Source organism: Venturia canescens, chromosome 3 (genome assembly GCF_019457755.1).
Source record: "Venturia canescens isolate UGA chromosome 3, ASM1945775v1, whole genome shotgun sequence".
Classification (NCBI taxonomy): Eukaryota; Metazoa; Arthropoda; class Insecta; order Hymenoptera; family Ichneumonidae; genus Venturia; species Venturia canescens.
Window position 1 is genome coordinate 2,380,169 of NC_057423.1, and position 20,135 is coordinate 2,400,303.

Here is a 20,135-nt window from a genome sequence, read left to right on the forward strand (position 1 = left end):
TGTATGGCCATCTCGTAATAAAAACTTCGTTTCATGAGCAAATGGAATTTTGATTATTACTTCAATTTGTGGCAAGGTGTCAAATCGACACGGAGCCACTGCCTTGAGTCAGCACACAGAAAATTTTTTTTTCTAATGAGCGAACATCCAACAAACTTTTTATCCATAAAATTCGTGACCGTGACCCCGTGACCGACAAAAGACTGCGTTACGATTAGGCGTTTAAAATTTCACGATATTGAAAATTGAAAATAAAATCGGCAAACATATATAGATGTTCCATTTTTCATTTCCATGATTAACTGATTTCTAACAAGCGTCCATTTTGATCCGACAAGAGTTTGAAAAACGATTTATAAAAGTCAGAAATCCAAAATCTAATTAAATTACCCAAAGAATTTACGATAGCGCCACTTTCAGATGTAGCGACTCGGTGCCTGGCGCGTCCGTGGAGACGTTCAGGCCAGAGTCCAACACAAATCGTGTACCGTCGAGGAGTTTCTGTATAAGTAAGGAATGGTTAGGTCGGTAGAGAAGATCCCTACCGCAGTGCGTAGCGGTCGAAAAGAATGGGATCGTTGCGTTTCGTCTCCGGTATGGTCACAGACTCATCAGTAGGGCTAAGTGACTCATACCGTGCCCTAGACGCGCTGAGGATGTCGAGGCATGGAGCGATGTGTATTATATTGAAACGCAGACCTAACCATCCGCTTACGAGAAACTGTTTAACGGATTTAGCCGCGTAGTGGCGATGATGAGAAGCTTCGGGAGCCCACACAGAATCTTCCACTAGCACCACCTGGCATAATTTGCACAAATTATCATTGAACGTTATTTTGAATGCTCTTCCAATTATATGATCAGTCACCGGACGAAACTAATTCAAACGACGCTGTTCTCGTTTCATAACCTAAAAGTATCACCGTCAACTGTTTCATTGCTAATATGATCTAGCCGGAAGGACTATTTATTGCAGTATTAATAGTAAATAAAACGATACAGTAACGTCATTAAAAATCTACGAGATTAGTCTAAATCTTTGAATACTGATTGATGTATAATTACAACAATTAATCTGTATTTAATAACATCGTTACAGTGCAAAGTTTATCTTTATTTTTCGTGCATATTTCAAGTTTGTTCGTTAAATGTTTCACATTACAATAATCGGACGAAAATGAACACTCCACATTCGAATAAAAAAAAACGCAACAGAATTGGAGGACATAATGATTCAACGGCGTCTGGGAATGGCGAAGTTTTGAGCCCTCAAGATCTTTCCCGCTTTGTTTTGGTACGTTGATTTCGTATTTTGTTTTTGAATTATTTTTTTCAGTGCTCTCATCCACCAACACATGTAACGGTTTCAAAGTAGAAAAGAAGAAAAACGTCGATTTGTTCAAAAACGTGTCAGAATAAATTCTATCTTCCGAATTCTTCAAAGTAATTTTCCCAACAAATATTCTAATCAATTTCTTTTGTTGTCTTGTAAGCAGTAAGTCTTTTTCACAAATTTAAAGGGTAAAACGTTGAATAAAAACGGTTTATTCGTAATTTATAATAAATCCTATTATTGTAACAAATAATTCATGAGAATTGTTTTTTTTATCCAAAGGTAACACCTGCTGAAGAAGACGGCAACAAACAATTGCGCTTGGGAATCAATGACAGTCTGTCCGTAATGTCCTCAAGCGAATATGAGACTAATAATAAAATTAATAGCCACAAAGGGACCAATGCAGCAGCGGAAAGAGAAAAAGAAGATAAAGCCATTCTCAGTACGCTTCCTATCGCAACGGTCAAACATTTGGATGGTTACGAAAGTCAAATAGGTGAAGCAGAATCGCTTCCCAATTCTTACGTTAGGTTTATGGAGCGGAGTGGTGAAGAACTTGATGGTGAGGTTCTTTGATGAACATTCCTTAAAACATTTTTCAAAAAATCTTCAAATCTCAATGAACGTGTTGTAATTCTGAAAACATTGTTGACCGTATCATTTCATTTAAAAATTCTTGTTCTTGTTGGAGAATACTTGGTTTAAGCAATGTGTTGATAGCTTTTTACGTTTATAATCATTGTTGTTGAGTATTGTAGTTCCAAGAAAAACTCAATTTTAAATTCATTGACTTATCAACGACGCAAAGAAAGGCGGGTAACTTGAAAAATTGATGTTCTACAGGTGAAGTTGAGTATGATTTGGACGAGGAAGATTCGGCCTGGTTGTCGATCGTAAACGAGCGTAGATTAGCGTCAGGATTAACGCCACCAATGGAGCCTGATACGTTCGAGTTATTGATGGATCGTTTGGAGAAGGAATCATATTTTCAGCAGCAAAGCAACGGTGGCGGTGGAATAGCTGCGGACGAGGACGCGGTTTGTTGTATCTGTATGGACGGAGAGTGTCAAAACAGTAATGCAATATTATTTTGCGACATGTGTAATTTGGCGGTGCATCAAGATTGTTACGGTGTACCATATATACCGGAAGGACAGTGGCTTTGCCGTAGATGCCTTCAGAGTCCATCGAGAGCGGTGGATTGCGTGTTATGTCCGAATCGGGGTGGTGCCTTCAAGCAAACGGATCGGCCAGCTACATGGGCACATGTAGTTTGTGCCCTTTGGATTCCGGAAGTTCGTTTTGCTAATACCGTATTTCTCGAGCCGATTGACAGTATCGAAAGTATTCCAGCTGCACGCTGGCGTTTAACTTGCTGCGTTTGTAAGCAAAGAGGGGCTGGAGCTTGTATACAATGTCACAAGAGCAATTGTTACGCCGCTTTTCACGTAACTTGTGCTCAGCAAGCAGGACTTTGTATGCGAATGAGAACCGTACAACCTGCCAACGGTGAACCAATGCTCGTACAAAAAACAGCCTATTGCGAAACTCACGCACCTCCCGATTTTCAACCTTCCACTAATCCGGCTGAAGCTCGTAGACGCGCAATCGCCAACAAAAAAAGCTCCTCCGCTCCTGTTATCTCCATTCCCACGATCCCACCCGAACGCATTCGCGAAATTGCCAACCTCGCCGAAGGCCTACCCAAACGCAGTCAACTCATTCAGCGTCTCATCGCCTACTGGACGTTGAAACGTCAAAATCGTAACGGCGTGCCACTTTTGAGGAGACTACAGAGTTCTCATCCACATTCCCGACCACCCGCCATCGGTGATCACTCCTCACCGCCCCCCGATGGCGAATTACGAGGAGAACTCTATCGTCAGCTCAAATACTGGCAATGCCTCAGACAGGATCTCGAACGTGCGAGGTTGCTGTGCGAGCTCGTACGTAAACGAGAAAAACTCAAGAAAGAACTTTTCAAAGTGTACGTTTTTTCTTTTATTTTTTTTTTTTCGTTTTTTTTCAATCATTTCTTTTTTATCCTCCGTGTACAGACACGAGTGCCCCCCGCCCCCCCCCCCCCCCGAACCATACCAAAATTCGGCTCTTTCATTTCTTGTCTTTATTTATCCAAACTTTATTTCAAGATATTCCCTGTTCAATGCGTCAAGTCAAATTGACAATTTTCGGAGCGAGCCCCGCGTCAATGTCTGTACACGAAGGGCATTCTGTGACCCCTGGTTAAATTCTTTGCTTTCCCAAGTTTCTTAAGCCCATATTTTTGGAATATGTTCATTTCATTTCATCAAATCATACGTCATAGAAAACTTGTACTCTGCCACAGTTCTCTATTTATTTATCTCGAAAGCATCACTTGATCAAGGGGCACAGGATAATTTCCTTTTTCGAGCAAAAATATTTTACGAAAAGAATGTCATTATATTCTCGTGAGAGAAATTTCGTCATTTGTAACTTCTTATCAATAATAAGTTCTCGTTTTTTTCTGCAGGAAAGAAAAATGTATGTGGTTCGAACTGAGACCTCTTGAAAGTATTCTGAGAACACTGCTCGAGGCTTTCAAAGCGAAAGACACAAATGATGTATTTGGACAGCCTGTAAACACCGAAGAAGTTCCAGATTATCTTGATATCGTTACACATCCAATGGACCTGTCGACAATGGAGGTCAGTATCTTTCTCGACAAACAAGGGTTTTAGCAGAAGTAGAGTGTGTCGAAGAAAAATTATCGGATGACGGAATATTCATTTTTTAACATAATTTTTCATGAATATTCAATGAACTTGCAATTTTTTTAACAAAATTCAAAAATTTTGTTTAACGTTGGAAAAAAGGTATTCGAAATCGATTACTATAAAAGTTATGAGTGAACACAACCAGCGTGGATTTTAAATGTAGAAAATAAATACTTCAGACTGTTGTCGCAAAACTTGCAAGTCAATTGAATTATTTTGTTGCGTCATTGAGTCATTTAAGGCATGAATAACAATCGTTTCCAGATTTCAGTTCTTGCAAAGAAAATATGCTCAGTTCGAGCGTATTTTCGAAACCCTTGTTACTAGCGTAAAATTATTAAAAATTATCTTTAAAAAAATGTAATAATGTCATTTTATTTTCAAGACGTTTGTATGTGAAACATTTTTTGTTGAACTCATAAACACAATTGGAAGTATGTTTTCATGAGATTTCTTTCTGTTTTTTATCGAAACAGGCTAAACTGGAGAGACAAGAATACGAGAGTCTAAGCGCATTCGAGGCGGACTTTAATCTGATGGTGAACAATTGTTTGGCGTATAATAGAAAAGATACAATGTTTTATCGGGCTGGATTGAAAATGCGCGAACAAGGAGGTTCGTTATTCGAGCAAGCGCGAAAGGATTATCCGGAGCTGGATCCACCGGTGGAAATAGAAACTCCAGCGATTACAAAATCCCGAAAAAGGGAAAGAAATAGTCGTAATCGTACAGAATCGGAATCCCAAACGGGGGAACGCGAGATTCCATCGACAGGCGTTAACCGTAGAACAGCTGTTTTATTTACGCGTAAAGCTCGTGCTCGAGCAAGCAGAAGTGGACAGAATCAGAGTTTGGAAAATGATCAGAAAAAACAGGGTGACAGTTTTAGGATCTATAGGTAACAATTGTTGCGAAGTTTTCATTTTAGGGTACTAGAAAAATTTATGTTTTCCCCTGATGAAAAACAACTTTTTTCAAATTTCATTCCATCCAAATGGAATAATACTGAATTAAATAAAAAATTTATTACTGTATTTCATTCAATAAATCGAATTTTGTATAAAATTGCAAGCAATTGTTTTCCATGAATTTTTTTTTTCTTTAGTACTTTAACAGAAACTCATATGAAATTGATTTAAGTCAAATACAAAAACTATTTACTTCAATTGAAGGCAGCTATCATTGCTAATAAGTATAAGATTAATTTTAAGTCGTTTCCATTGACGTGAAATTTTTATCTCATTCAAAAACTCGAGTCGAGTAATCGAAGAATACATCTAAAAATAGCAGTAACAAATTTCTACGTTGTAAAATCCAGTGTCAATAACGATAACTAATTTTTTTCACAGGAGTGGTGGTATGGACAGTGACATTGGTGAGGCAGAAAGTCAGTCGTCGACTTGTAGCAGTTGTTCGACGAGTGTATCGACGAGTCCTGAACCAGAAGAACCACCGGACGATCCACTCGATGATGACGATGAAAACGAGGATGAGGACGATGAAGAGGAAGACGATGACGAGCCACCCTCACACGTGTTGAAAAAATCAAAAGATCTTGAAGAACCTAAAGTCGACGAAGGTGAAATAGGTCTCGAGGCTCTCCAGCTAGTTTGGGCAAAATGTCGAGGATACCCTTGGTATCCTGCACTAATCATAGATCCAAACACCCCTCGAGGAACAGTCCACAAAGGTGTTCCAATTCCAGCTCCACCTGATGATGTTCTCGCACTTGCTGTTAATTACAAAGAGCCAGTTTTTCTTGTTCTTTTCTTCGATACAAAACGAACCTGGTAAACAAATTTTCTCTCTTTTTAATTTTCTTCTTCCTGTATGAACACTTCCGGGGTTTTACGCGAGCCATTTACATTACTTTAATCTAATCAGCATTCATTTTTTACAGGCAATGGTTGCCTGGTGAAAAATTGGAGAAACTGGGAGTTTCACAAGCTCTGGACGAATCAAAATTGATCGAATCTCGAAAGCCAACAGATCGAAAAGCTGTAAAGAAAGCTTACCAAGAGGCACTGCATTATCGAAAACAAACGCACAATACGGCACTCGCTGCATTGACAGCGAGTTGAAAACAATATGGAAAAAAGCTTGATCAAACAAACTTTCACACCAGAAGGAATCACATAAATTATTTTTATCGACATCATTTTTCACATATAATGGGGGCGTTGGTGTTGAATGAAGAAATTTGAAAAAGAAGACAAAAACAAAAACGAATCTACTTGTAAAATAATCCATCCAGAGAAATTGTACCTTTTTCGTAATAAATTATTGAGATTTCCGAGATCTTTCAGTAGTAATTTATTTCATAAAAAATATATCTCCTTTTGTGTAATTTCAGGAAGAAAACGGGGCGGAGTTGAAATTCCGAACGGTGAGAAATCAGAAGGCTCAAAAGTCCGAAAATCTAGCTGGGACTCGAAATATATAGATATATCGCACTAGCGCGGTTGTCGGACTTTTGAGCCTTCTGATTTCTCACCGTTCGGAATTTCAACCCCGCCCCAAGAAAACATTGTACGTTCTTCTGTTTATAGCTTTTGAAATATTTAATCCAACCAGCAATTACTTTTTGATTATTTGAGGCTCAAAATCCGGCTGAGTGGCTTTCGCCAATTCTTTCGCGTACATATCCAATCTCTGAGTCATCTGAAAATTTTTCGAATGACATATAATTAGTTGTACTATTCTAAAATTCTAATTAGGTTACAAAGCTGAAGGAGAAAACCTTTACTCAGTTATTCCTTAAGAATTTTTTATTTAAAAAACTGCTCACCCGAAAACCCCAAATGTCTTTAGTCTGACGACAAGAATTGAGATCGAGATCGGCTACGAGAAGACCATCTTTGTGACGACTGAGGCCCGGGGTGCGAGTTCCATCCGGAGCGGTGATATAACTCGAGCCATAGAAATGCCCAAAATCACGATGAGCCGGTTCGCCATTGCCCGAAGTAAATTCTCGGGGAAATATTTCCGTTCCGACACGATTAATAGCACAAGTGAAGTAACTGTTCGCTACAGCTGCACAACGTGCTTCGATCGGCCACAAGGGCTCGGATAGGGCTCCGATTGTTGCTGAAGGATTAAATACAATCTGCAATAAAAAAGAAAAATCATTTTATGGCAATTTGGAGTTGGAGGCAATGCTTTAGTTTAGAGAACCAGAAAAACCATTCTTTTTTATCAATCAAATAACTCGTGTTATGAAAACAGCAAAATAAGCAAAATTATTACTTCTGCTCCATTGATGCCAAACATTGCCCAATTCAACGGATGATGTCTTCCGTAACAAATGTTTATGGCGATGCGTCCGTAGCAGGTTTCAAATACTGGGTGACCCGTGTTACCCTCCATGTAATAAGTCGATTCATTGAAATCTCCCACACGAGGTATATGATTTTTTCTGTGTTTACCCAAAACTTGGCCACTCTCTGATATAACAACACTGGTGTTCCAAATAGTGTCTCCGTTCTTTGAATCTCTTTCAAGTATTGGTGAAATGATGATCATCTTGTATTTTTTTGCCAGCTTGGACAATAGTGCGGTCGAAGGTCCGGTTTCCACATCCTCTGCGAATTCGCACCATGGATATTTCTCTCTAGTGCAAAATGCAAAAGGCATAGCTGCAAAAAGTTGAGCACTTTTTGTGAGTTGTGTCTCTTCCAGTTTGCTGGGATTATTTCTTCTTGTGAAGAAATTGCTTTATTTTTTACACAAAATCTAAAATTTATTAAAAAACTTCGATTAATATTTAGCTGCTTTTAGTTTCATCACAAAGTAAGAGTTACATTGAATTGTTATGAAGCACTGTTGTTCTATGAAACGGCCGGCATCCAAAGAATCTTGGACTTATAATACTAATTATCGAGTTCGATATTAGCAAGTGAATTTTTATCAGGTGAAGGAAACAACAAATAATGGGCTTTCAATTTTAGAATCGGTTCAAGTTTTTTCCATCTCGTTTTGTGCTGGATCAGCTTCGCGTCGGAGATTAAATTGTTTAAGTTTTAAGAAAGAACAATTTATCTTAAATCTATCCAAACTCACTCCATGCTTCCTGGAGACAAACAATGTTGACTCCGCAACTGGCTGCATGCTCAACATATTTGTGTATTTTCTCATGTATCGCATCCCTTTGTTCTTTAATTGGTCTATCCGTTGGCAGTACAGAAGAATGTTGAATGATTCCAACCCGGACAATGCGAGGAGCACGAATTTGTTCGGTGATAGCAGATTTTATCCTCCATCCTTTGACCTCAAAATTTTCTTCTGGGGTCCCTTCTGGCAAAGTCAAACTCCTATGCGGCAGAGAAATACAATATTTTTCTCAACAGTCGTCATTACCAGCTTGTGTTCCAATTTTTATGATTGAAACAATAAAATATTAAACATAATGCACAACATGCACAATATAGACATGTGAATTCTTGTAATTCATGATTTTTTACTTTTCTGAGAAACAGATAGAAAAAACTTGAAACTCGTGAGTTCAAGAATCGATAATAAGTATTAACAATTTGAAAATAAGGAAATCTGAAAAATTTATATTTTTCATCAAATTAAAAAAAATCTGCTATATTAAGCAAATTTAATAATGAATAGGAATACAGTGCTTTTCTTCCATCAGAGAAATTGCACAACATCATTTCTAGCGTGAGAAAGTTTATTTTTAGAGAAAGAGAAACGAGGGACACAGAATTTCCCCGATTTAGCCACACCTAACAATATTTTCATTTCAGTGTGCTCTATCAGAAAAGTGACATTGAGATTGCGTGCGAGGGTAAGGAAGTGAGGAATGGAGAATATAGCGTGATAACGTGACACGTAAAAGCGTAAACAAAATTTTCATATAATTAATAGCATTCCGATTGTTGCAGTCATAGTCTTTTTTATGAAATACTGAAGATACAAAGACTTATTAAAAAAAAAACAACAAAGCTCACTCGATTTCTCGGCCAAACAAAATCCGCTTCACTTCGCGTAATTCTGCATCGGGCAAATGTTGTTCTAAAATTTCTTCGAGACTCGAGCGCTGCATGTTCGGTGGATTGTGGAACGAGAGGAGAGAATGAATGTTTCGAAAGTTCAATAAGATACGTGGAACGAATGAAGAATCTTCTTATCTGAAAGCTACAGTCATTCATTGACTCTCACAATTTATTAAATGACTTTCAAATTGATATCCCTCCTGTCGCAATGCTTTCACGTATCACTGTGCATACATCGAGAATTCAAGTCTGCAACGACAAGTGTAATGACAGAAATTGTACAATATTTTTTCTTACACTCTGTTATTCCGAATTTTTTTTTGCAAACAAATTCGCAATGGAAATCACTCGAAAATATTAAATTACAAAATACAGCTATATGATAAACTGATTTTGTAAAAATCATAATTCTGACTGTTTGGCCTTGGATACCCCTCGTACAAAAATAAGTTTGAAAATCATACACGCATTTTTCATAAACATCTCCGATCCAAGAACATTTGGAGTTCGTGTAAACGTATAAAAATTTGGATAAAATAGAAAACATTTCAACAGACATTTATTGCAAAATCTTATTGTTTTATTCGACGATTATATTACGAAAAAACGATTATATTTATAATTTTTATTCTTTAATGAATATTACTCTATCAGTAAAACAGCACATATGTCATGCGGTTTTAGGATTTAGCTGCTAGACGTCGCATCTATTGGGACTGTTTCACCGACGGATCTAAATCGTGTGCGCTCGCATATTTTTTGTTTATATCTTTTTTGTCTTTGTGTTTTAGATTTTCCTACGATTATACATTATGAATGCCATATATAGCTATAACTAAAGCTGAGATTTTTTTTACAGTTCCGCGGTTCAATATTCGCGGTCTCGTTTTATGTATCTTTAGCGTCAAAACGGCGATTTTTAATTGAATGCATCCAAAGAGATAAAAATTGTATATTATTTAATCAGCTGCGCTCGTCCCCTCTCGCGCAGTGCAAAGCATGCAGAGTTTCGTCTCGCTCGCTCGATGCACAAGCGTCACACATACATATATAGGAGGAATGTTAAATAGTGTAAAATCGCAGGATAGAGAATGCAGTTGTAAACCCCGCGCGCGCGCTCTGTGTAACGACATATAAATCTTATGTTTTTTTTTATACTCTTCCGTGATAGATTCGACGGCCCAGAGTCTGCACATCAAAGACCACCTATTATTTCATTACGTAGATTTTTTTTCCACTGATGATACAAACTCCACAAACGAAAGAAACAAAAAATAGCAATTTTTTATCCAAAGGAGTCGGCACTTAAACGCCATATTATATTCAGAATTTTTGCAAAATGACGCATATTTAGTGAATATATAGTTCATCGTGTTGTATCAACTGGAATAATAAAAAATGTTGCGATCATTAACACCGGATGTCCGCAGCAAAAATTCCAAAACAATCCTGCATTATCGGTTTTTATAACTCCGGCAACTCAATTACTATATATATACTAGCAACGTTATTTCAAACCTCAAAATCAGATATTTCATTTTTACGAAATGTACAAATTTACGAAAAATAGAATAAAAATAGGCAACTGAAACTACTCAAAATTTGTGCAGTTACGAGGATCCAGGACAAATATTTTTAAATGTCATTTTACAGTGCAGTTCTTTGCGTCGTCTCTGAATTATGAATTCGTTGAGAAAATATGTAGGTGAGGTTAATTATAAAGAAACATTTTATCTTTGTATTTCCAAGAATATTTGGCTATTTGCTAATTGCCTATTTTCCTAATATTGTATATAGTATATCGTTCGTTCGATTTGTTCCTATAGTCACGTGTTGTGGAATTAATTCATCGTGATGCCAAATGAAAACAATGAAAAATAAAATGCCACCGTTCAGAAGGAAAAAATCAGGAAAGTCATTTCCTGTCAAGGTTTGCACTTTGGATGCAGAGCTTGAATTTAATTTAGAGGTTTGTCATCGTTCGTTCACATCCAAACTTTTTCAATAATTTTCTCTTGATCTGTACCAATTTTTTTTTTTTCAGTGGAGAGCAACGGGGAGAGATTTGTTTGATCTAGTTTGTCGTACTATTGGCTTACGGGAAACTTGGTATTTTGGACTTCAGTATGAAGACTCTAAAGGATTCATTTCATGGCTCAAATTGGACAAAAAAGGTTTTTCTTGTCACTCGTCAATTCGATATATATGAAATTTCAACAAGATTACATATCAATCTTCATATAATGCTCTTATTTTTATATGTGTACCAAATTCCGCATCATTCTTGTTGAAATTTTTGAAAACTCTCCAAAAATAATTTATATGTAACAGGCTAATTCATAAAAAATGTTGAACGTGCTTGGGGCCATTATTACTTTTTAGTTCAGGACCAAGGAATTTCTCAACAGCCAACAACCCCTTTCATGTTCTTGGCAAAGTTTTATCCTGAGGACGTAGCAGAAGAATTGGTTCAAGAAGTGACGCAACATTTATTTTTTCTACAAGTTAAACAAGCCATTCTCTCCATGGATATATATTGCCCTCCAGAGGCATCCGTTCTATTGGCATCTTATGCGGTTCAAGCAAAGGTGACTTATGATGAAAACTCCTCAATTCCAATTTCTCTGTTGCTATTCAATTTTTGGGTTTATCGTATTTGTTATTTTGTTCATTTGTTAATGTAATTTTATCACAGACTTTTTTTCATTTTCCATATCACTTTTATTCGTTTATTATTTTACCATTTTATTCATTTATTCATTTATTCATCATTTTCAAAGTACGGTGACTATGACGAAGTCTCATATCGTCCTGGAATGTTGGCAAGTGAAGATTTATTACCTCAGAGAGTGATCGACCAGTATCAAATGACTCCGGAGATGTGGGAGGACAGGATAAAAATTTGGTATGCAGATCATCGTGGTATGTCACGAGACGAAGCAGAGATGGAGTATCTTAAAATTGCCCAAGACCTTGACATGTACGGTGTCAATTATTTTCCTATAAGTGTGAGTTATTGAAATAGAAAATCGTACGCAAGATTATTCTTTGCAATACTTTTCGCGTTCAGAAAAAAAATCGTTTATTTTCGTAGTCACATTGTGAATGGGGAAAACTTATTGGATTTTCTTATTCATATTTCTTAGAATAAAAAGGAGACTGACCTTTGGCTTGGTGTAACAGCGCTAGGCTTGAATATCTATGAGAAAGAAAACAAACTGGCTCCGAAAACGACATTCACGTGGTCGGAAATTCGACACATTAGCTTCGACGACAAAAAATTTGTTATCAAACCAGTGGAAAAATCATCTCCCAATTTCATTTTTTTCTCGCAAAAAGTTCGCATGAACAAACTGGTAATGAAATATTTATCATCTACTTAGATTACTACGAAGTGCTAATTTTTTAACGGTCATTTTTTGTGAAAGATTTTAGATTTGTGTATTGGTAATCATGATTTGTTCATGAGACGGAGAAAACCTGATTCTATGGAGGTTCAACAAATGAAAGCTCAGGCGAAGGAAGAAAAATCCAGGTGAAAAACCATCAATCGGATGATAGAATTACATGAAGAAATTTTGATCGATTGTCAAAATACTTTTTTATCAAATTATTTGTGAGAATTTATTATCTGTATTTTAAAAATATGTCGTATTTTTATCAGGAGACAAATAGAGCGGAATAAATTAGCTAGAGAAAAACAATTGCGAGAAGCAGCTGAGAGAGAAAAGGCTGCCATGGAGCAGCGTTTGTTGCAATACCAGGAAGAAATTCGATTAGCTAACGAAGCTCTGGTAAGAAATACAGTTTGTTCACCAAAAAACTGAACGAAAGCAACAATTTTCCAACCGTAATAAGTTTTTTGAACAAAACACTATCCAAATTTAATTCTCGCAAATCTTCAAGTACCAATTTAAATTCTACCGAATAAAATAATGTGAAAAATCATTTAAAAAATGCGTGCCTGTTAATGAGCGATGAATGTAAAAAATTTTAGAGGAGATCTGAAGAAACTGCGGATCTTCTAGCAGAGAAGAGTCGTGTAGCCGAGGAAGAAGCAATGCTCCTGAGTCAAAAAGCTTCCGAAGCCGAGCAAGAAATAACGCGAATAAGATTGAACAATATGAAAACGGAGGAAGAAAAAGTTCATCTAGAGCGTAAGACACGCGAAGCAGAATTGTTAACAGAGCGATTGGTGCAGGAGTCGGAGAGGCGCGCTGCCGAAGCAGAAAAACTCAAGGACGAATTGCTGCGCGCTCGCATAGCCGAGAAAGAGGCCAAGGAAAAACTCCTCGAATTTCTCAGCAGGAACGCTTACACAGCTGCCATAACAGTGAGTCAAATACTTTTAAGCGATAAACTTTTTTTTCTAGAGAATGACTTTCTTTCCTAATTCTACTTGCTTAAGAATAGCTGTTTCAATCTTTTGACTCCACCCCTGTTTTTACCACTTATTTTTAAACTTTCATTTCTCAGACTTCGATCGTCCAACTTAAATTTGTTATTGTGGATGTTGCTTAAACCTCAAAACACTTGACACATGTACGAAATATTCGTACACTTTGTAAAACGTTACCAAGAAATAGTCTTTTCCTGGGCACCCTCGAAGGATATTTATATATCGAAATTCAAAGAGGGTTGAAAGGCCAGGTGGTTCGGGAAGGTTCAAAGAGGATTGTAACTCAAACATTTACCAATATCTGCTTTCAAAGGTGTGACCATCACACTGTATTGACCCGGGGTGACCACGAAGAGTCAATTTTGAAGGGGTGCTAAAAATATGTTGCACTTTAACCGCACGCTCTTTCTTCTGCACAATCACGAAACCTTTGAAATTTTTTATCGTGATAAAAAAAATGTGTGTTAATGAAAAACAAAATATTTCAGCCCGTACCGAACCTGTTCCCGTCGACGCAGGTTCTTCCTTCTGACCTGCAGGCAGATTTGCAAACTCTCCAATTGGACGCGGAACCTCTAGCCTCGGATTTAACTTCTTACGACCTCATTGCGGACGGTGACGTGGATCAATTGTCATTGGAGATCGAGAAAGAACGGGTGGATTATTGGGAAAAAAGCAAACATCTGCAGGAACAATTGAGGGAATTACGTTCGGAAATCGAGGTGATGAAAGTCGGGGAAAAACAATGCGAACTCGATCAATTACACGAGGAGCAAGTACGAATGGGTGAAAACAAGTACAGTACATTGAAGAAAGTCAAATCCGGCTCTACCAAAGCACGAGTTGCGTTCTTCGAAGAATTGTGAATATATCGAGCTCTTGGAGTCCTTCGAATAATTCCCTTTTTTTTTATATATATATGTGAACATGCAAACTGATTCTTATGCCGGAACAATGAGACTTCCATCACGGAACAACTTTCCGAAAAACTGTACATATTCTCAAATACGAAAAATCGAACAAAAACGGAGAAAAAACTTTTTTTCCCCGTTAAAATTTCAATTACCTCGAAGCGTGTACCGTTTCGAATGTAACATATTTATCGTCTGATACTCTTAGAGTTTTTATAGCTGATTCAAACTGCGTAAAATCGTCCATCTTTTTTAGGACTTTTTCACGAAGTAATGAAAAAATACTGACAATTTTCAAATCAGAAAATTAAAATTATGAAGAGAAACTTTTGTTGCTTAGAACTATTCAAACTCAAATACAATTTCATCCCAGGCAACGATTTGTAGTTTAAGGTCGTCTGTACAATGTGTACTAGTCGAAAAAGAGCTACATTTTTCAAATAGTTTTACGAATTTTCGTCGAACGAAGGTGGTTAGGTCACGAGGGCACGTACAAAGATCTAAAAAACTTGCTTCCTGTTCAAAGCTCTAAGAAAAGATAATTGAATGGATGAACAAAATGTTGAAAGATTTCACAATCCAATGATAATGTGATTTTAAAGAAAAGTTATTCATATTTCCTAAACTTGAAAAACATGGTGCAAGTTTGTACAAGCTAATTTGATGAATTTCAGTCATTTGAAACATTGTTTAAGCCGGTGCCTGTTCCTGCAACTAATTTCGGAGGACAAATGAGTTTTTTTTTTTGTTAGAACCCTCGTCGATTAACAGTATTAGCACCGAAAGCAATTTAGTTGTTATAAATCGCCGTTGTCCGTACAACTCCGTTAATTGTGTTGTGCTGGACTACCTTCATCTCCATAATCATCGTCAATATTTCGTGCTACGCACAGGAGTTCTCGGGATAAACAAAAAAAATTTTTCACAATTTACGAGCGAGATAATTTATGAAAATATCTTGTTTTATACAGGACCAATATACATGACAAATGATGGTCAATATATTTTTTTAAATTGTAATAAGAAAGTGCATAAACATCATTATCCTGACGCCAAATTGTACGTTTAACACCCGCCCCAGCTGATGATGAAAAAATAACGAATTGGTCTTGGTTTTCAATATCGACCACGACAGAACCGTTACGATTCATCTGAGATTGCCATATCGAATATAATGTTTCAATCCCATCGTTCCTCCGATTGGGATCGTAGATTTATTTTTCGATCGATAGATATAGATATATATTGTTGACGACGAATGCGCGTATGAGAATGTAATTCATTTAATATCGCACGTATGATTCTCGTGTAATGTAATAATCAACGACAAAGTGCCTTATTTTTAAGTGCTTATGCATCATAAATGACGCCGAAAATAAGGAATATCAATTGTTACGCTTTTTAAAGGAAGTATGAAAAAACTACAAAAACAGAACGAAAGTAAAAAAGAAGTTTTCAAATATTTTACTGCGCCTCATATTTTTGACAATAACCAATATGCGTTTTTTCGAATCACAAAAATTCACATAATTCAATACGTCGAACTGTGTACGAGCCGAAAGAAAATGAAAGGAATAAATGTAGTAATATTTTATTATTTTAGTATCAAATTATTGGAGACATCCTCCCGTCAACACATTTTTATACGTTTTCGAAAAGACATTTTGTCACTACAGCTCACTATAAATGCGCTTTTTCGGATAAGGGAATATTCGTATCGGCCCTTTTTTTTCTTTCATTGGACTGAATATTATAAAAATATGAAACAATTTTTTATCAATATTCACTGGAATTAAATATTTTTCATGGGACAAAAACTGAAATGAAATTCATTCATCCAGATAAAGGCGAATGAGATCGTCTTCCTTCGCAGGTAGATTGGTCACTGGACATATTCCATGTTTGCGTACAATAGGGAGAATGCATTGATAGCAAAAAACGTATCTGTTGAAGGAAGACAAAGTCAATAAAATTCCATATTCAGAGCTCTTATTTTGTAAAAAAAAAAAAAAAACATCTCACCCTGATATAGCGAGAGCTGTATGAATGCGACGGCTTTTTCGACAAACAGGACAAAGACCTTTATAAATCCGGGCATCCTCAGGAATTGTAGGTGCCGGTGGTACCGGAAGTGTAGTCAAATTCGTATAATAATTTTCTTGATTCCACCATTGAACGAATTGCAAGAAAAATGCACCGAGCTCGAGCGATCTCGTGAACGCTCTTTGTATCAATTGAACACCGTCCCCCGGATGGAAATTACCGTCTTTCAATTTTTGCAATATTTCCGATATCGATGCGACTTGCTGTGCTCCCGAATATGTCAGAGTCGTCGACAGCATGTGATAAATCGGCGTTGGATAGTGAGTTCGTGAACTCAAATAGAGAACGTAATAAAAAAGGGACGAAAACTCACGAATATAGTGATATATTCTTAGGGTCTTGATGAAATTGGATCTCAGAGCTCTTTTCCAATACTGCAAAACATTATTGAAGTAAATATATGAAAATAAATAAATAGTTTCAAGTCCTAAGAATGCAAGTATTTTCTAATGCATATTTTTTGTTGCATTTCACTGATGCAAACTACAACTCTGTTTGAAAATAACAACTATCTTAACTCAACAACATGTGAATCAATGTAAAAGCGAAGTGATAAAAAAAAGTCCCAGTTGAACGGAACGTCAAAAATAATGAAAATAGAACAAAGCGTTAAATAACTTACAGTTTTTGGAAAACGTCCGTCAATTTCATCGAGCTTATACTTCTCAGCTTTTGCTCTCAAATAGGGGTCCAATATCAGTAATAATATTGATAATTTCTGTCTTTTCCATGACAAATTTTCACCAACTCCAGAGCTCAGAACCACTATTCTCCTGAGGCCATAGAACGTTTCGGAAAACGATCCACCTGCACACGTTCGGTATTTTAATATTATTTGAATGAATGTTAAGAATTTTTTTTATGGGGATCAATATTTGGGAGATTACTCAATTCAATGAAATCAACTTTCAATTATCAGGTTAGTTAAATAGGGTTTTCGAAACTAACTGAAATGTTCTAATTCACTCACCATATTTTTTAAAATAAAAATTTTGTAGAAATGCATTGAAAGCTAAATAAGCTTCGTCCGCCCATGCCAAAACCCATCCGTATCTTTCTGAATTGCAAGTTGCTAGAAACTGAAATATATTTTCTGAAATCGCAACTGATTTTTACAACTATAATGTCTACTAAATTGCTTGCATAATACGTTTGGAAAAAATCGATCGTTGCAATAATTCTTTCCTTGGAAATAAACCTTAGATATCGAAGATTCGGCTTACAGAAAAAATTTTTTTGAATCCAGGTTCCAGCGTAGATGCTAAAGATTCCTGGGCAACGATTTCGAAAATCGTAGGCTTTCCATAAGAAGTTCCTGTCAAGTGTGCTCCTTTTTCAGCCATGATCGTAATTTTACACGATACAATAGACAAGAGTCAAAGATCATCTACAGACGGAATAGAATTGTAGTTTCATCGTGTACACAGCCAACAAAGTTAATTTTATATTATTATTTTTTCAACCAACTGAGGTTATAAAAATTTTGTAGTTCAATTTCATGATACGTAGTGAGCTTCAATTATTTTTCCATGTTAAAACCTCACAAGCATCGTGAATCGTAATAAACAAATTATTAAATCCAAGCCATGAGTACACTTTTTCTATTTTTATTTCATCGTCAATGTGTCAGGTGTCAAATTCGAATAAAAAAGAACAAGGTGTTGACAAGGTGAAGCGAATCCCTCGAACCCCTCGAATTCCTCATCAGCTGAACGCTGAACTCGTTGAACAGCTGATCAAGTTTTGAGGTTATGCCGAACGCTTAATCTTATTAATCATATTTCACTATCCTTTTATAATACAACATTAATTATAGCGATAATGGAATTATGCAAATGCATCGGTAAGCATGTGATAAAACAGAAAAAATTTTCTCTGCAACGAGGCCTTGCCGCGACAGTTTCAAGCTATAATGAAGCGAAAACCGTGCACAAAAATAACGTTGATCAGGAGAAGACTACACATTTTGGTTTCAAAACAATCAAGGAGAGTGAAAAGGAGAAGGAAGGTTAGAAAAATTTGAATAGTTAATGTTTTCTTTTCTCTGCCTATTGAAAAATGCGATTGTTTATTTTTTTTATTTGTCGGTCAACGCTCTGCTGCTTATTTTGTAGAGGTTAATTTTTTGTTGAGTTCAATTCCATAATTTCAGTGTGTTTTTCAGTTTAAATGAATTTGAAATCTATTTGAAAATTTGTTCCGTATATTAATCTAAAACTACCCATTTGTTTAGTCAGAACCGTCTTCGAAAATGTAGCGGACTCCTATGACGTTATGAACGATGCGATGAGTCTTGGAATCCATCGCATATGGAAAGATATATTTGTCCAAGAATTAGGACCAACCCATGGAAGTCGCCTTCTAGATGCTGCTGGAGGAACCGGAGACATAACATTTCGTTACTTAAATTATCTCAAGAACCTTCCAAATCCCAGAGAAATTAAAAGTCATGTGACTGTTTCCGATATTAATCAAAATATGCTAAATGTTGGAAAAATACGTGCTCAACGACAAGGATTCACCATTGAAAATGGCTATGACATTGCTTGGCTCCAAGGAGATGCGGAGAAACTCCCCTGCCCTGACGAGTCATTTACTGCTTACACAATAGCTTTTGGAATCAGAAATGTAACGCACATCGATAAGGTAATTTCTAAATGCTCATAAGGTCTTTCCTTCTAGTTATAAAAAAGTGAAAATGAATGATAACTTTAGTACTATCGTTTGCACTAATTTTCAGTTTTAAAATGTTGTGAATCTGAATTATCACAGATTTTTGCTTTCTTACAAAAATATCAATAATTCTTGTCCCGCTGGGAGTTGTTTTTAAATCTCTGTTGAACTTTATCAAACAAAATATTTACAGAACCATCTGAATTATATAAAATGAGCAAATCTAAACACTATACCATAAATTTACAGGTACTGGAAGATGCTTATAGAGTTCTCCAACCAGGTGGTCGTTTCATGTGTCTCGAATTCAGTCACCTCAATAATGACACTTTACAATGGTCAGACAATCGTTTTCTCCATTTTTCTTAATCTTTTCCATAGTTAAAAAAAATTACCCCAAAGACTAAAAAAAATGTTCTATTGCAGGGTTTACGACAAATATTCCTTCCAAATGATCCCAGTTTTGGGTACCCTCATTGCAGGCCAATGGGAGCCGTATCAGTACTTAGTAGAGAGTATAAGAAAATTTCCCAAGCAAGAAGACTTCAAGGTAAGGGCAATCATTTTTCGACTTAATTGTGTCCGTAATAATTCGTGATATATCTTTATGATGTTAAAAGAGAAAGGAGTTAATTTGACACTCGTATATCAAAGCAACTATATTTCCACCTAACCGTCCAAATGTTTTCTCTGTCCTCAGGATATGATCGAAGAAGCCGGCTTCAGACAAGTGAGTTACAAGAATCTGACATTCGGGATAGTAGCAATTCATTCAGGATTCAAAATATAAAATTTGAATAAACGATCGTTGAAGCTATTATGTAAAATATGTACATAATAAAAAGCCAGTATGAAAATCAAGCAGCAAAAATCTAATGAGGTTTTCGAGGGGGAGAAAATCGATATCTGGCACGATTTCTTTTTGAGGTCAGAAGGAAAACGTAAGATGAAGGAAAC

General features: G+C 36.4%; 5 protein-coding genes across 6 annotated transcripts; 3 read left to right on the top strand and 2 right to left on the bottom strand.

The window, feature by feature from the left end:
- Nucleotides 1-878: 878 nt before the first annotated feature.
- On the top strand, nt 879-6,390 carry Br140 (bromodomain-containing protein 140). Its single transcript, XM_043414942.1, has 7 exons — nt 879-1,294; nt 1,616-1,898; nt 2,180-3,323; nt 3,849-4,023; nt 4,569-4,990; nt 5,442-5,882; nt 5,993-6,390. Exons 1-7 carry the CDS (start codon nt 1,178-1,180, stop codon nt 6,171-6,173), a joined length of 2,763 nt encoding a protein of 920 aa, XP_043270877.1. The 5' UTR covers nt 879-1,177; the 3' UTR covers nt 6,174-6,390.
- On the bottom strand, nt 6,389-9,334 carry pyd3 (beta-ureidopropionase pyd3). The gene is made up of 6 exons (XM_043414945.1): nt 9,048-9,334; nt 8,152-8,402; nt 7,339-7,727; nt 6,881-7,198; nt 6,619-6,753; nt 6,389-6,454 (listed from the first exon to the last, which is right to left on the bottom strand). Exons 1-5 carry the CDS (start codon nt 9,140-9,142, stop codon nt 6,670-6,672), a joined length of 1,137 nt encoding a protein of 378 aa, XP_043270880.1. The 5' UTR covers nt 9,143-9,334; the 3' UTR covers nt 6,389-6,454; nt 6,619-6,669.
- Nucleotides 9,335-9,732: 398 nt separating this feature from the next.
- Mer (ezrin/radixin/moesin family protein merlin) lies at nt 9,733-15,996 on the top strand. Its single transcript, XM_043414943.1, has 10 exons — nt 9,733-10,797; nt 10,919-11,061; nt 11,137-11,266; nt 11,475-11,680; nt 11,873-12,100; nt 12,239-12,448; nt 12,521-12,627; nt 12,757-12,886; nt 13,090-13,425; nt 13,980-15,996. The coding sequence occupies exons 2-10, from the start codon at nt 10,954-10,956 to the stop codon at nt 14,355-14,357; spliced, it is 1,833 nt and encodes a 610-aa protein (XP_043270878.1). The 5' UTR covers nt 9,733-10,797; nt 10,919-10,953; the 3' UTR covers nt 14,358-15,996.
- On the bottom strand, nt 15,978-18,236 carry Pex12 (peroxin 12). Of its 2 annotated transcripts, none has more exons than XM_043414947.1 (6): nt 18,100-18,236; nt 17,729-17,892; nt 17,476-17,584; nt 17,128-17,312; nt 16,425-16,879; nt 15,978-16,346 (listed from the first exon to the last, which is right to left on the bottom strand). In XM_043414947.1, the coding sequence occupies exons 2-6, from the start codon at nt 17,846-17,848 to the stop codon at nt 16,232-16,234; spliced, it is 984 nt and encodes a 327-aa protein (XP_043270882.1). In that variant the 5' UTR covers nt 17,849-17,892; nt 18,100-18,236; the 3' UTR covers nt 15,978-16,231. The 2 variants fall into 2 exon arrangements, with proteins under 2 accessions (XP_043270882.1, XP_043270881.1); XM_043414946.1 differs by having other exon boundaries at nt 17,973-18,112.
- A 67-nt stretch (nt 18,237-18,303) lies between these two features.
- On the top strand, nt 18,304-20,039 carry Coq5 (ubiquinone biosynthesis protein COQ3, mitochondrial). Its single transcript, XM_043414948.1, has 5 exons — nt 18,304-18,513; nt 18,739-19,151; nt 19,428-19,516; nt 19,605-19,728; nt 19,879-20,039. Exons 1-5 carry the CDS (start codon nt 18,327-18,329, stop codon nt 19,966-19,968), a joined length of 903 nt encoding a protein of 300 aa, XP_043270883.1. The 5' UTR covers nt 18,304-18,326; the 3' UTR covers nt 19,969-20,039.
- The last annotated feature ends 96 nt before the right edge of the window (nt 20,040-20,135 follow it).

What these genes read in the sequence shown, in the direction of transcription:
- Br140 (XM_043414942.1), top strand. Translation starts at nt 1,178, where the DNA reads ATGAACACTCCACATTCGAATAAAAAAAAACGCAACAGAATTGGAGGA. An exon ending in AAGAAAGAACTTTTCAAAGT is followed by an intron (nt 3,324 to 3,848) that starts GTACGTTTTTTC and finishes TTTTTTCTGCAG; the next exon opens with GAAAGAAAAATGTATGTGGT. An exon ending in GACAGTTTTAGGATCTATAG is followed by an intron (nt 4,991 to 5,441) that starts GTAACAATTGTT and finishes TTTTTTTCACAG; the next exon opens with GAGTGGTGGTATGGACAGTG.
- pyd3 (XM_043414945.1), bottom strand. Translation starts at nt 9,142, where the DNA reads ATGCAGCGCTCGAGTCTCGAAGAAATTTTAGAACAACATTTGCCCGAT. An exon ending in TTGTTTGGCCGAGAAATCGA is followed by an intron (nt 8,403 to 9,047) that starts GTGAGCTTTGTT and finishes TCTGCCGCATAG; the next exon opens with GAGTTTGACTTTGCCAGAAG. An exon ending in TTGGCATCAATGGAGCAGAA is followed by an intron (nt 7,199 to 7,338) that starts GTAATAATTTTG and finishes TTTTTATTGCAG; the next exon opens with ATTGTATTTAATCCTTCAGC.
- Mer (XM_043414943.1), top strand. Translation starts at nt 10,954, where the DNA reads ATGAAAACAATGAAAAATAAAATGCCACCGTTCAGAAGGAAAAAATCA. An exon ending in GCTCAAATTGGACAAAAAAG is followed by an intron (nt 11,267 to 11,474) that starts GTTTTTCTTGTC and finishes ATTACTTTTTAG; the next exon opens with TTCAGGACCAAGGAATTTCT. An exon ending in TCAATTATTTTCCTATAAGT is followed by an intron (nt 12,101 to 12,238) that starts GTGAGTTATTGA and finishes CATATTTCTTAG; the next exon opens with AATAAAAAGGAGACTGACCT.
- Pex12 (XM_043414947.1), bottom strand. Translation starts at nt 17,848, where the DNA reads ATGGCTGAAAAAGGAGCACACTTGACAGGAACTTCTTATGGAAAGCCT. An exon ending in GATTCAAAAAAATTTTTTCT is followed by an intron (nt 17,585 to 17,728) that starts GTAAGCCGAATC and finishes AATATATTTCAG; the next exon opens with TTTCTAGCAACTTGCAATTC. An exon ending in ACGGACGTTTTCCAAAAACT is followed by an intron (nt 16,880 to 17,127) that starts GTAAGTTATTTA and finishes AATGTTTTGCAG; the next exon opens with TATTGGAAAAGAGCTCTGAG.
- Coq5 (XM_043414948.1), top strand. Translation starts at nt 18,327, where the DNA reads ATGGAATTATGCAAATGCATCGGTAAGCATGTGATAAAACAGAAAAAA. An exon ending in GAGTGAAAAGGAGAAGGAAG is followed by an intron (nt 18,514 to 18,738) that starts GTTAGAAAAATT and finishes CCATTTGTTTAG; the next exon opens with TCAGAACCGTCTTCGAAAAT. An exon ending in ATGTAACGCACATCGATAAG is followed by an intron (nt 19,152 to 19,427) that starts GTAATTTCTAAA and finishes ATAAATTTACAG; the next exon opens with GTACTGGAAGATGCTTATAG.